The sequence below is a fragment of the Peromyscus californicus genome, unplaced genomic scaffold (assembly GCF_007827085.1).
Source record: "Peromyscus californicus insignis strain IS unplaced genomic scaffold, ASM782708v3 Scaffold_18__1_contigs__length_77618521, whole genome shotgun sequence".
NCBI lineage: Eukaryota > Metazoa > Chordata > Mammalia > Rodentia > Cricetidae > Peromyscus > Peromyscus californicus.
Window position 1 is genome coordinate 339508 of NW_026294480.1, and position 14502 is coordinate 354009.

At 48.4% G+C, this 14502-nt stretch overlaps 1 protein-coding gene and 1 long non-coding RNA gene across 3 annotated transcripts in view; one reads left to right on the plus strand and one right to left on the minus strand.

The window, feature by feature from the left end:
- Positions 1 to 2170, plus strand: part of LOC128113314 (uncharacterized) — a 38446-nt gene extending 36276 nt beyond the window's left edge. Inside the window, exon 10 of the long non-coding RNA XR_008219409.1 lies at positions 273 to 2170. This is a non-coding gene — a long non-coding RNA (uncharacterized LOC128113314). The remainder of the gene's footprint in view (positions 1 to 272) is intronic.
- Positions 1 to 4677, minus strand: part of Slc9a3 (solute carrier family 9 member A3) — a 41440-nt gene extending 36763 nt beyond the window's left edge. For both annotated transcript variants that reach the window (XM_052742879.1, XM_052742880.1), the window contains exon 1: positions 3166 to 4677. In XM_052742879.1, the coding sequence (XP_052598839.1) occupies positions 3166 to 3361 (196 nt within the window). In that variant the 5' untranslated portion in view covers positions 3362 to 4677. The remainder of the gene's footprint in view (positions 1 to 3165) is intronic.
- Between the last annotated feature and the right edge of the window lie 9825 nt (positions 4678 to 14502).

Below are 14502 nucleotides of genomic sequence, written 5' to 3' on the forward strand. Positions count from 1 at the left end.
CTTCCCCAGCACTGTCTTGGCCTCTTCCCAGTTTCTTTTCAGTCTCTCTTCAGCCTTTCCAGAAGTTCCCACTAGCCTTTCCTTCTACTCTCCTTCCAATCTCTCCACCAACTCCCCTGGCATCCCTTCAGACTCCTGCCCTGCTTTCCCTACCCTCCTTCCAATCTCTCCACCAACTCCCCTGGCATTCCTTCAGACTCCTGCCCTGCTTTCCTTCTACCCTCCTTTCAGTCCCTACCTGTTCCGCTTCTCTCTTTTTTCTCTTCCTGCAGGACAGCTTCCTCCTATATGCTCCTGAAGCTGCCTAGGCCCGCCCTCGGTAGAGTCTGACACCGAGTGCTGCCTGTGTCCTGACATGGACCCTTGTAGCATAGCACCTACCCAGCCTTGAGTCCCAACATTGTGGCCATAGGTTAGGGACTCCCAAATGGGAGTGTGTGGACAGAGAAGGGAGCACCTCACCCACTGAGGATGAACTCTGGCCTTCCACCACAGACAATCAGACCTTCCCAGTCTACCACCCCTGTGCTGTAGACAGGTACCCTGGCCTTGACATCCCTGCCCTTGGCCTTCCTCAGTCCCCTACTGCAGTAATCACACTACCTGTGTTCTAGGGTCCATGTCTTACTCCCCAGCTGGGTCAACACCAGCTGGAAGAATTATGACCTCCTAACCACAAGGTTGGGCTGGGAGTTACAGACAATCAGAAGAAAACATGAATCCCATCAGTATAAGGCCTTCCCATTGTCTCCTGGAAGGTAGTTCCTGTACAACTTGAGGATGAAGTAGTGTGGACAGTCCTGAACACTTTTAAAGTACATAGTATTTAACCAGTGAGAGCCATGTCCTTGTCTGGGAGCTGTGGAGGAGTTAGCTATACTACCCAAATTCACACATGTATCAGCTATGGGCCTATGTTCAGGACAGAGCTGTGTGTGAGGGGTCTATGATGGGGCATCTGAGGCTGGTTATACAGAGAGGGAATCTGGGAGGTTTCTGAAGAACAAGTCAAAGTCAGCAGGGATCTGAATGAATCCAGAGTTCACAGCTGAGGGAAGAGTTATAAGGCAAGAGCTAGGTGTGGAAGTCCCTGTTACCAAGAAGTTGGTTCTTAAAGCCAGGCAGGGTAGAGCTGAACCTGCAGATTGTTTCTCTCAGCTTCTCTCTCTTCTTGCTTCTGTAGTGGACCTCCAGGGTGGACAATGGGTGCCTGGTGGGGTCTGATTAGAGTAAATCTTCCCTAAGAGCTAGTACTGGTGACGATGTGATGCAGTTGCCTATGGTTGGGATTGAAAGAGATGGAACTTGGGGACAGAGGCTTTGGTCCTTAGAGGAGAGGGTCTTGTGGACTGGTGGAGTCTGAAAGGTGAGGAGATGTCTGCTCCCTGGAATGCAGCTATATTTGAGGAACCTCCTTGGAAAAATCCCCAGTGCCAGGGTCTTGACTGAATATGCCGGTGACTTGCAGTACAGTGCAGGGAGTTGGCCAGCAAGGGCCAACGCCTGCAGGTTTAAGCAGGGAAGGATGTTGGAGGACAAAGCAGGGTCTGGTGGGGGTGCTTGGAAGGATCAGCAAGAGCCACCAGGAGGCCTTGGGGACCTGGGAAGGATTGTCTCCATAAGTTCTAGAATTCAGGTGTGAGGTAAAATTGAATGACAGGGAACACCTGGGCCCACTAGACTACTTAAGATAGAGATGTCCTTCTGCAGAGCTGCCTGTCCACTGGTGATCCTCTTGACTAACACTAGTGGCCAGTCCTTCTGGGGGCAAGTTCAAGTCCCCTAGAGACCCTCAGAGCTATAGCCCTTAGGGATCAGGCTACCCCTTAGTTAGTCAGTGTGCTGACCCAATATGAAGCATGGCAGATAAACCTGGCTGCTGCTGACTTGAGACACTAAGCTCCAAATCTGTACTCCAGAGGTACAGAGAGTGGTTCCTAGATAACACAGAAGGCACACACCCACTCAACATTGGGATGCTGCAGCCCATGGAGAAGCAAGTGAGCTGGATGTAAGGGCCTTCTTGGAATCTCCTGGACCTTCCTAAACACTCTGTATGAAGAAGTCAGTACTGTCTAGTCACAGCAACAGACAGCACCGACCTTACTGAAAAAACCCAATCAGACAGCATATGCAAGGAGAAGCAAGTGCCAGATCCACAGGCTAAACAGATGGGAGGAGGAGGAGGGGGGGGGAGGAGGAGGAGGAGGAAGAGGAAGAGAAGAAGGAGGAGGAGGAGGAGGAGGAGGAGGAGGAGGAGGAGAAGAAGAAGAAGAAGAAGAAGAAGAAGAAGAAGAAGAAGAAGAAGAAGAAGAAGAAGAAGAAGAAGAAAAAGAAGAAGAAGAAGAAGAAGAAGAAGAAGAAGAAGAAGAAGAAGAAGAAGAAGAAGAAGAAGAAGAAGAAGAAGCCTTCATTAACTAGGCGCTCTGAGTCTGAGCTCTCTAAATGTTCTCTCCATAGCTCACCCCTCCCTTTGCTCTGCTAAAGAGGCACACTCCATCCCAGGTCACTGGAGGGCCTCTTCTATTCCAGATCCCCAATGGAAACTGGCAGGCTAGGGATCTCTACATCTGTTCTTGCTCTCCTCACACAGGGGTCTAGTGAATTCCACAGGGACCACATCCTCACCACCTCCAGAAAGATTATGAAGATTTGATCTTCTTAAAAATTTTAAGAAGTCTGACCTTCCTCTCACCTTGCCAGGAACTCCTTCAATCCCACTTCCCAGATTCACTGAGCCAGTTGAGAGAGGAGAACCATCCTCCTCTTCAGACAGGAGGTCATGAGTTTCCCTGGATTTAATCAAAAGCTAGTTATTTAGTTATTTTTACTACTCTGGACTGAGACTTCATGCCAGTGCCATTTACAAGTAAGTTCTCTCAGTGCAATACCAAGCCCCAAAGTACCCAGTAGGGCAGCAGCTAGAGAAGGATTGGGGCAGAACAGGGCCATGAGTCTGCGACTGTGGGGTCAACGTTTACCCTGTAGGACCGGAGTGTGATTCCTCCAGTTAGCTGGTGTGCTTCTCCAACCAACACCAGCACCAACTCTCCCTGGATGTGCCTCTTCCCCAGAAAGGGATACATTCAAGGGCAAAGGCAGGTGGTACAGACTCTAAGGGCATGTCATGAGATACCATGATCCATAAAACCCCAGGCCACTTACCGATTTTTGCCAAGCTTGCCACGAGAATCCAAAGCGCGATGATGTATGGATCCTGGACGTGGTGCCATTTGAAGGTAATCACCTGGAAGGTCCCATCTGCGCTCGGTTCTTCCTCAGCAGCCCTCGCCCCTCGCAGGCTGGTCAGTGCCAGCACCAGCAGCGGCTTCCAGCCTGGTCTCAGAACCCAGTGCCACATCGCGGCTGCTCAGCTCTGGGAGCCAACAGGCATACCGTGGTGAGTTCCTGCTGCGTTCTCTGCCGCAGCGCTCTGCGCCGATCCGGGAGCTGGCAACAGTCAGGTCCCCCGGCCCGGTCCGGCCGGGTGGCCTTTAATCCCGCTGCCCCCCTCCCGCGCCAGGGCGGGGCTTTCCCGCCCCCGCTGCGCACACGTGAACGCAAACAGTTCAGCGTTAGAGGCACTCGCGCCAGCCTGCTCACACCCACCGAGTTGGTTGAGCCCCTGCCTGGAAGTGTGGGCTCTCCGGGTGCTGTGGACTCCTGAGCTAGCAACCAGGACCAGTGGATTTCGATGTCCTCGAGGTCGCTCGCCCCCAAGGTCGAGCGGTACCCAGCCCACTGACTCTACCTGATAAATGGGACCTGCTTCTCCTACATTGGCTCCCTCAGCAGCCGGATGGTTTCGCTAGTTTCGCTGTTCGCTGCATCCTGTTATATACACACAGCAAGGCCCCTCTTCATTGAGAACCTGGAGTCTGTGGGTATCACACTTTGTCATCTAAGTAAACTTGAAGCAGTATAGAAAGACAGAGAAAATGAAGTGGACATGGGACAGGAAAGGGGCTTCTCATTCCAGAGTATCCTCAAGCCTCTGGCGAAGTGAAAGTCAAGAATTCCATCACAATTAAAAATTGCTGTGAACTTTGCATAAACAGACAATATTCCTTTTATAGGGATTTTTTTTTTAAAAAAATGGTAAAATGGCAGTGAACCATGTTTAATGTCCAAGCATATATGACTTTAATCCCTTTCCCAGATATAAGCCTGCAATTTTCTGGAAATCTCACAAATAAGATTGTAGACTTTGTTTATAGAAAAAGAAGAAGAAAAATAGTCATAGTGTGGTGCTGCATGGCTGTGATATCAGCATTGGGAGGTGAACGAGGAGTCCAAAGTAAGCCTTGGCTGTGTAACAAAGTTGAGCCAGTTTGGGATACACGAGACCCTGACTGGAAGAGACACAACAAAAAGCCGTGTTTTAACCCCCTTGCACAATCCTAATCACCTGTAACCCTACTCAGTGCACCTTAGAGCCCACCCACAATCTCATTTAGGAAAAAAAATTCATAGCAACCCTTAAAATATAACTTCAGAAGTCACCACCAAAATTATATACGTGGCTACTATCAAGACACTCTAAAAGTGACTCCTGAGAACCCCATACCCATACACTTATATTGTCCTTTGTACATATGCTGTCTGTTTCCCTGAATTCCTTTTTCTGTTAACCCCTAGGCCTAAATCTGTTACAATCTTTTAATAAACTACAGCTTTGCTTCACACGGACTTTCTCTAAAATTCTTTCTGTCACAATCAAGAAGCCCAACTTCACCTGAGTGGAGTTCTCAAGCTACAGATGCTGTGCCTCCGGCCCTTGTTGCCAGCCAACTTACACTCTGTAACACAATGCAGTGCTTATCAGCTCCTAAGTCCTGTGTATTGTGGCCTGAGAGTCTGCTCTCCATGACAGCAATCCTTACCTGTGGCCTGTGACCACAGAGCACACTCCCGTTGTCCCCTCTGTCCTTTCTGTCCATGGGCGTTAGAATCCCTCCTTAGTCAGGGTTGCAATCTAGGTGCTTACTTGTGTATCTTAGCTCCCTGTGAGAGCTGACTTTCCAAACCCCTTCTCCCCTCCCAAGCCTACCCTTCAACCATAGACCCTGGCAGCTCCTTTTCCAACCACACTCAATCCTTGGAAACCCTTGGCTAGACACCCTTCAGGACCTTCAGACATATTCTAGGACTTTCTATTGGGGTACCCAACCCAGAGGACAGGTCCAGTTCTCCCTGGATTCAGTCCACCCTCAGACCATAGTCCCTTGCTGATGCCCCCCTACTTGCCCAGGTAGGCAACACCCTTCTCTGAGGCTCCAGACATCCCTCCTCATGTTCACTACCTGGACTCCCTGAGGTCTTGCTCTAGTATCTAGTGTTTTGATACTGGGCTCCTGACTCCTTGCCAGCTCTGCTCCTCAGCTTAGCTCAGTCATCAGCTGCTGGACTGTCTATCCATGGACTGTCTGTCCTCTCTGTAGAATGTCTACTTCATAAGTGAGGGGCTGCAGCAGTGGCAAGGCTGATCCCCAGGACTTGGAATAGTGTCTGGTCTACAGTACCATGTATGAAATACTGAGTAGGTGAATGGGAGACTGACTAGACAGTGATTGGTGGTTGGACCCAGGACAGGCAGGGCTACCTTTTAGCATCTAAAGCATACAGATCAGGGCTTCTAGGAGGGAAGTACTGGGCTGAGTGGCTTTAGTTTTTGTCTCCCTGTTTTATGCTGATGGGTGTTGGCTTGAACGATGGTAGGGTTAAGTGGTAGGTGATGAGTGTTGGGGCAGAGGATGGGTGGTTGGACTGAGCCAATCACAGGGCCTGGTATAGAATGGGGCATCACAACTCTGTAATTGGCCACCAGGTTTGCTTACTTGGGTATCTTGTATGGTGAGTTTCTGGAATTGCTCCTGTGGTCAAACTGAACCTGCTGTTCCTAGTCACATTCTCAGCCTCCTGTCCCAGAGGAAAGCTAGAAGAATGAGAACAGTCTTATTCACAGTTCAGATGTTCCTGGATAAAGCCTAAGGTGAAGCATACTTTCGAAATGCTCTCCTTGTATTACACAGGAAAGTCAGATCCCATGACAATAGTGTGTCCATGATGTCAAATGGCCCTCCAAGGATTTTATCTGTTCCTGCCTAACCTGAGAGCCTGCAGCCAAGAGCCCACACAATTCAAACAGAAGCTGAACAGCATTACAATGCACATATGGGAACTCAAGATGAACATTGGTTCCATCCCTGACCATTAGTGTGAGGTACCACTTACACTACAAGCCGTCTAAGAGAAGGGAAAGTGTGTCTAATGGAGGCAGAGAAAGCAAGGAGCCCCTGCAATGTCACAGAGAAGAGCAAGGCACCCTCATAACCCACTACCCATTGCTCAGGTGAGAGCTTGGCTATGTGGCAGGGCTTGTGGGCACTTGGAAACAAATGGACATATGCCTCAGGCTTGCTAGAAGGCTCCAGTAATTAGTGTTCCCACACTCCGGTGACTGAGAAAGAGTTATGGACAACAGCCATGGTAAAAAACTGTCATGATAGGTATGTGATATTGCATCTCATCAGTGGACTGGGGCCAGGATGCAGGCAGCTCTCATGGCCTGCTTTTATTCTGCAAGGCTGTGGCCTTAGAAAGCCTAAGCCATCCCACAGGCACCCATCCACATTTGGTAAACCGTATGAACAGTGACGCCTGTGGTGATTTGATAGCTGCTGACTACCTCCTCCTGAGCTCAGGCTGGCATGTGTAGCCTTCTTGAGGCCTAGACCTTCTGGAGCTCTTGGGCGTTTTCTTGTACACACCTGGAGGGCCCATGATTAAACTGGAGCTCAGAGATATTGAGAAGCAGTCCAAGAAAACTAATAAACCCACAAGCCCCTGAGCTTCAAAATTAAGGAAATGAAAGTGCACAACATCTCGTTTGACATATTAACTTCTGATTATGAAGTTCATTTGCATGGTTTGTGAAAACTTGTGTATAAAGTGGCTAATGGTTGCAAATCTACTTGTTTGTTGACAATACATGAAAGACAAAAACGTTAATTTTCAGCATAAATTCAAGAGGTTTGAGAACCTTATACACACATTGCCTACAGATTACCACCTTGGGTGTAGAAGAAGCTTGGAGGAAGAAGGGTTCGTTAGAGAGCTGCCCTTGCCTCCCATCTTGTGCTGTGTATTGAAGGTGCCCACGGGTGCAGGCACTTAGAGTTAGAAGAGGTCCACCTGGGAGCTCTTCCAGGAACCAAAACCCAAATCACCACTCAAGGCAGAGTTATTGTTACTTTTTTTAATTTTTTTTTTTTTTTGGTTGCTAACATACAATTGCAAATTGCATTTCTCAAAAACAAATGAGCATCATGCTTTTGAGTCTGCCTATTGGTGCCTTTAACATTCCCTGTTCAAGCCCGGGCCTTTGCCCAGTCTGGAACTTGCAGGAGAGTCACTCCGAACACTTGACCTGTATTCTTCTCCAGCCTGTGTTATATAGGCCTGGGATAGTCAGGTTGCTGTCACAGCGGTGTGTGCTGTGGCTCTGGATCCTTGGAAACCTTGGAGCTGATAAGGCTAGGCACATCAGAGGCTAACCCAGCAACAGAGCCACTACAGGGTAACAGGGTGTTTGCTGTGTTGCCAATCCCAGATGGCTCTCAGTGGGTGGGAGCTGAGGCTAGAGGCTGCTCTGTCTCTACTGCATTGCATTCCAAAGTAAGGGTTAGAGCCAGTAGGCTGCCAGGTCTCAGGACCAGGACTTGTACAGCTCCTAGCCCTGCGCTGCTCTTCCTGTCACCAATAATCTCCCAGTTGTCACCTGTCACCCACCCAATAATCTCCCAGTTGTCACCTGTCACCCACCTACGCCCACTCCATGAGGCTTCATGTTTCCTGAGAAGTCTCCTGGTTCTTGATCATCTTCACGGGGTTTTCAGCTCTCTTCCTTGCTAGATCTGATTCCTACATTTAGTGCCCCAGTTCAAGGGCCATCATGATGTACCCCTCTTTTTCGTGGCCCCTGGGCCGGGTCCCCACCTGTATGGTCCCCTATTGGGAGAGAACTCCACAAATCGTGCACAAGCCCTGTAGTGCAGCCAAGACTCTGACAGCCTTATAGAAAAAGATCACATGGGCCTGGGACCCGTATTTCCCAACCTGACCCCAGGTAGCAGGGTGCCCGACTGTCCCCAGGCTAACCACTATGGGAAAGAACAAGGCCTAAAACATTCTGTAGACTGAACTGTGACACAAAGTCACCAAACTGCATTCAGCTGATGAAAAACTCAACAAGCTGTGGCCAAGCTGGGCAGGCAGGCAGGACAGCTTGCAAACTGTAAAAAAATAATAATAATTCCTCCAACCTGACAGCTGGAAGACGAACTTCCTCCGAGCAGCAGAGGAAGCATGAGAACAGGGGACATCGTAGGTACCTCCAGCACTCTACGCATCCATGTGTCTCAGTTGAACCTCCTGTTATGAAAGCTGCACTTGGAGAATAAGGAAGGGAATAGACCAAATTCCAAAGAACTCACAGGCAAATCACCATCATGCAGGCACAACTTGCACCACATGGGGACCCAGTACACTATAGTGTGTCATCGTTTATATGGCCTGATGACTTCACCTTAGGCTTAGTTGGTATGGACACACTGTGATGTTTGCAGAAAGCCAAATTCCACCTTCAGCCGTGCAGGTTGGCTCTCCTCTCTGCACTGATGTGCTCTAGGTCTTGTTCACACAAATATTGGTGGTAATTTATGTCCCCCAAGTCACACACTTGGGTGATCATCCAGACATTCTCCTCTGACTCCCTTCGGAACCCTCAGGATCTTTGGAGTGTGTTCAACCAGATTCAGGCCAATCTTGCATGCTGAGCTTGTGCATCTGCCTCATTACAGAAACTGTGATCTTGATTTTTTTCTAATGTTTTCCTGTAGGTGGGGGGGGGTGGGTGTCATGAATCACACTGAAGACAAGACAGCTCTTTTACCTGTGGGCTTGGCTGACACACCAGAACCATCTCATGGTCTTCAAGGCCCCCACAAACACTCATAATCAAGTGTATCTGGTAGGAGCAGACTGAAAACAAGCAGCCCTGGTGTCTCAGGGGAGGGGTATCACGAAAATGTCCCACCTCTCTGCATTTCCTATTCCACTCTGTAAAATGAGGAGTCCTTGACATCTTCATGAGGTTTACTATTGGATACCAGCCTGTGTGTGGTGTTGTCTGCTTAGCCTACTGTCTCGGTTGCTCTCAGACAGCCTACCGGTTTTAGAGGCCCAGCACTTGGTCACTAGTACAAGCCAAGCCTCTCCGCTCTGGATGGGTTCTGTTAATGGAGCATCCATTCAACCAATCTTAATTTAATTATTTTGTGCAATTCTAACCCTCCTGGAGAAAATCTGAGACCTTGGCTACTCTTTGGACTTCCATTTTTGAATCAGAAAGGGAGGGCAGTCCCCAGGTACTCCTGAACAGTAGCCTAACATAAGAGTAGAGTGCTCTGGACCTGGCTGATCTCAGATCCCACCTGTCTGAGACAAGATCTGATTTTATCCACCAGCTTTAGTTGCTCCATGTGTCTGTGTTTCACCTGCATGAGCAGCAACAAGTAAACCAAGAGGCCTTCTCTGCATTTGTATTGTACCCCTTGAAGATGCCTGACAACATAGTCATGACCCATAGCAGGCAGTGCCAATCCAACTCCTGTACTTCAGACCTCCTGGAGCGGGAATGACATGCAACTCCCCTATCAGCCAAGGAGAAAGCTCCAGAGACGGGAACAACCCAGGGTGCTGGAAAATGGCCAAGTCTCCTTGGGCCTGAAAAGTGCAGCTGTCCCAGTTGTCAAGGGCCCCTGCCTTGTCTAGAGATCAATGGTCTTAAGCCTTGAAAAGCTGGATGACAATAGGCGCAACAGAGGAAAGCTGCTGGACTTTGTCTATGTCTGATATGGTGTGTGCTGAAGGATTTAGGGTGGCACTGCCTTTGGAGCACTGTGCACATGAAGAGATCCCATCCTCTGGGCCCAGCATGGACCCCTGGATGTTGGGATGAGCTCTACTCATAACAAGCAAACACAGTTTTGTTTGCAGAATTATTCCTGATATTCTTTCTTAAGAATGCTGGGGAATTTCCCTGATGAATGATACTTTTGTTCATAGGAACAAGTCCAGAGATCCCAGTAGCATGCTATAAAAAATGGTCATGCACTTGTCACCAGTGGCATTCTTAAGTACAGCAGAGGCTAAAGTCTGTCAGCAGGCTTCCACATCACAGTGTGTTGCAAATCCACAGGGAACCAGGAGTCAAAATTAGCCCCCAGTTAGACAACTTCCCTTGGTACCAGGGAGACTTGTTGGGGCAATAAAGTTATCCTCTGGAAGGTAAGAAGTGGCCACCCCCAGAAGCAGGGTGGACCCCACTTTTCCATCAGAAGCTCAGGCAGGGGCTGACTGCAGTGGGTATGACAAGCTGCAGCCGCTGTCACACCACATTCGCCTCCTCTGTTTTGCTTTTAACATAGCCGATCTGGATTGGTGGGAACCACAAGGAGTAAATGAGCCAACTGGTTGCCCACCAAGCCCAGAGCAATCAGACTAGGAAGAAATCTGTCCACACACCTGGCTTGGAGGGCCTCTTTGAATACTGGAAAAGAGATTAAGGACTTTTACTAACAGTCTCTGACCCAGATCTGCACTCCAAAGGCAGAGGACATCAGACAAAGGGCCTCAGGGAAAACCCCAGGTCTTATGTTCCTGGCCACTACTGTCAAGGACTCTGTCCACATGGAAGAGAAAAGGCATCACCTAAACCGAAGGTAGTGCTGGACCCTGAAAGCAGGGCAGCATCAAGGTTGCTCAACAGACGGTGGAAATTTTTCAGAGAGGAGTATCTGCAGTTGTGGAAGGATGGGGAATTCCTAGGCAGAGGCCAGAATACAACTCATTTGCACACATTAGCCTTTCAGATTGGAATGTCACTCATGCCAGACCCTGGTGGCACAGAATAGTTTCTGGGGAAGGACTCTGTGTCCCAGCACATAAGGGCCCCTTGGCTCCTTCCAACCCCACAGACTCTTCCCTTAAATCTGTCATCACATTCAAGGACTACAGACGTGGGACTCCACATACTAGCCCAACTCAAGCAGGGAAAGGAGAGGAATGCCAACTGAGCCAATCATTCCAGGGGACAGCAAGTGGGCTGCCAGCCAGCCTTCCCTGTGAGCTGGGCCTGGGAACCCTGTGGGATGCACACAGCTCAGCTGGAGCTGGCCCTTCCTGAGACCCTGCTTCACCCCAATCCACTGTTCTTTCTCCACCAGGAGGGGACCTATTCCATCAGGAGTGCAACTCTGCAGCCCCACCCAGACCCACCTGAGACCTTGCAGGAGGAACTCAGCCATACTGTCACCCCAGGTGGGTACAGGTTGTCCTGGACCAGCCCTGGCTGGGCTTAGGTCAATTGGGTTATAAAGGAGACATGGTCGTGCTGGGCATAAACCCTGACTTCTTCCTAGAACCAGGATTTGTGGGTTTATGGAGTGTAATCCCGAGGGAGGATTAGGCTGCCAGCACCATCTGAGTCACCATTTTAGTGGCCCTGGAGAGGGTGTGGGAGCCTCTCCCCACCTGGGCAGCCCACCTGGGCAAGGGGAACTGGGAGGGAAGAGGAAGAGACCTCTTTCAAGATCTGCTGTGCAAGACATCATTCAGAAATATCTCCCCCAGCAGCTTTAGCTGAGGAGAGGGGGGCACCAGTAACCAGATTTTGAAGTCTTGCTGCCAGGAACACCAGCTGTGAGTTTATATTTCAGGAATAATATTTTCAAAGATCAATCTCATGCTTCCACTATTTCAGCTTGTGAAAACAAGGGTGTTTTCCTTGGACATGGGTGTGGGGTATGTTCCCCTCCCTGAGTGAAGTGGCCTCTTGGCAGCTTTAGATGCAAGATGACACATCACTCATACCCTAGCCATACTGCCCTAATGTCAGAGTGTCTGAATACACATCGCATGGATTCTGGTTTCCACTCTAGCTCAGCAGCACCTCCCTGATAAGAATATCTCTCAGGGTCTCTCTTCAGCATCTGTCCTTATGGGCACAGCCAGGGTGCTCTGACTGCACAAGATAGAAGGGACTACTGGGAAGGAATGTGCCCTCCTTGAACTGAACACCCACTAGTGCTCCCTGTCTCCTACAGCACTGGCTGCTGTGGGCCCCTGTAGTAGGCCACGTGGATGGCCCTTTGTGCTTGTCTGCACATGAATGCACTCATTGTTCTGTCTATGAGTTTCCCTATTTAGAGACTGGTATTATATACACAGAAAAACAACAACAGCCTCTAGCTGGCACCCCCTTATGTACCCTCACCTGGATTTCATTTGATACCCCTGGGAAACATGAAGGCAGGCTGGCCTGGCATTCACATTGTATTCCTAATCCCATTTTAAAGCCAGGAAGCTGAAGGCTTTGGTAGCTGGCCTAGGGCCGCTGGATCACAGAACCAGTGTTCTGCACCCATCCAGCCCTGATGCCCACCCTCTGCTGCTTATGCCTTGGACATTTTCACTAAGAGGCAGAGATTCTGCCCATACCAAGGGCCTGTGGAATCTACACCACATTTGCCATATACAAGGACAAGTTTGTAGCTATCTACTCTAGGAAAAAGTCAAGAATCCAGGCTCAGTGAAGGCAAATGTAGGTAAATGGCACCCTGAGTATAAGTCCTATAAGGGTGTTCTATAGGCACAGAAGGCTATTTGTAATGAACCTAAACAAACCACCTTCCAGGCACAAGGCTAATATGGAGCTTGGTCAGTATAACACACTCACCCTGCTGAGCTGCAGGTAGCTGGTAGACAAGGGTGGCAAGGTATTAAAGAAGTTGATGACTGGGACAATGAATTGGTTTATTTATTCCAATAGCTCTGACAGCAATGTTCTGTTAGTCATTGGTTGGTCACAGACTGTGGTGATTTGAATAAGAAGGGCTCCCATAGGCTCGTATATTTGGATGCTTCGTCACCAGGGAGTGGTAATATCTGAAAGGATTAGAAGGATTAGTCGATGTGGATTTGTTGGAGGAAGTGTATCATGGAATGAGGGTTGGCTTTGAGGTTTCAAAAGCTCATGATGCCAAGCCCAGAGTCTCTCTCTCTTTCTCTGCCTGTGGATCAATACGTAGCTCTCAACTACTGCTCCAGCACTATGCCTGCTACCATACTCGCTGCCATGATGGTCATGGACTAAACTTCTAAAACTGTAAGCAAGTCCCCAATTAAATGCTTCCTCTTCTAATAATTGCCTTGGTCATGGTGTCTCTTCATATACTTAGAACAGTGACTGAGATAGAAGTTGGTACCAGGGAGTGGGGTATTGCTGTGATAAGCCTGCCTGTGCTTTCATTTGGAGGAATAGGGAATACTTTGGGACTTTGGACTAGAAAAGTGGTTGAATGCTTTAGGCTGGGTTAATGGGCCACTCTAGTAGGAGTTTGGAAACCAGTAGTGCTAAGAGTGATATAAATTATAATGGCCCAGCTCCAGAGGTTTCAGAAGGAAAAAAATATCAGTAAATGGCCTAGAAACCATTCTTGTGATATTTTGGTAAAGAATGTGATTACTTTTTCCCTTCATAAAAATCTTCCTAAGAATAGATTGAAGAGTTTTGAATTAATGACATTGGAAGAGAAGATTTCAAGAGAGTCTAGTATTGACACTGTCCTGTGGTTGTTAGTAATCACTCTTATGCAGATCTATAATGAAAAGAAACAAGCTGAATAAAGAGAAATACAAAAATCTACAGTTTGAGGAGAAAAGGAACACCAGGAAAGGTGATCTTGGAGCCAAATCGTGTGCTCAAGGAAAAAAAAAAAATAAAGAAAAGCCTGATACTAAATGGGATAAAGGAAACGGTGACCTCAGGGCAAGACCCCCACCCAGTTAAGCTTCCAACTTGTGAAAAGGAGTTAAAGAAAAGCTTAATCAGTGAAGGAAACCATCAACAACAGAAAGCTGATGCAAATGCAATTGAGCAAAAGAGCGAAGTTCCAGCACCACATCAAGCAGCAGAATTTGGCAGCTTCAGCTACATGGTTTTGGCTTTGTCAAAAATGTAAGACAGGGCTTAACAGATTCTCCTTCCATGGCTAAGGAAAACTGTTGAGGTCAGGGTGTGACAGGGGTATCTCTGCATGGAGGCCCAGAAAGGCTATTGCATGAAGCTGCGAAGATGAAGCCTTGATTGTGTTAGAGATCCCAAAATGTTGGAGATGCTAGAGTCATGGGATACCTGCTGAGGAAAGCTGCAGACTGGGTATAAAACCAGCCTAAGAGAGAGAATATGTTGCAGCCAACAAAGCTGAAAGGAGTTGGAGATCTGAAGAGTACTTTGACATGAGACATAGAGATGTAGAATTTGGAGTTTGCTTTGCTGTTTTTTGGTTTTGTTTTGGCCCAGTATTTCCTTACTATGCTCCCTTTCCTCCCTTTTGGAATGCATAATCTGTGTGATTGTATGTTGGAAGTATGTGATTT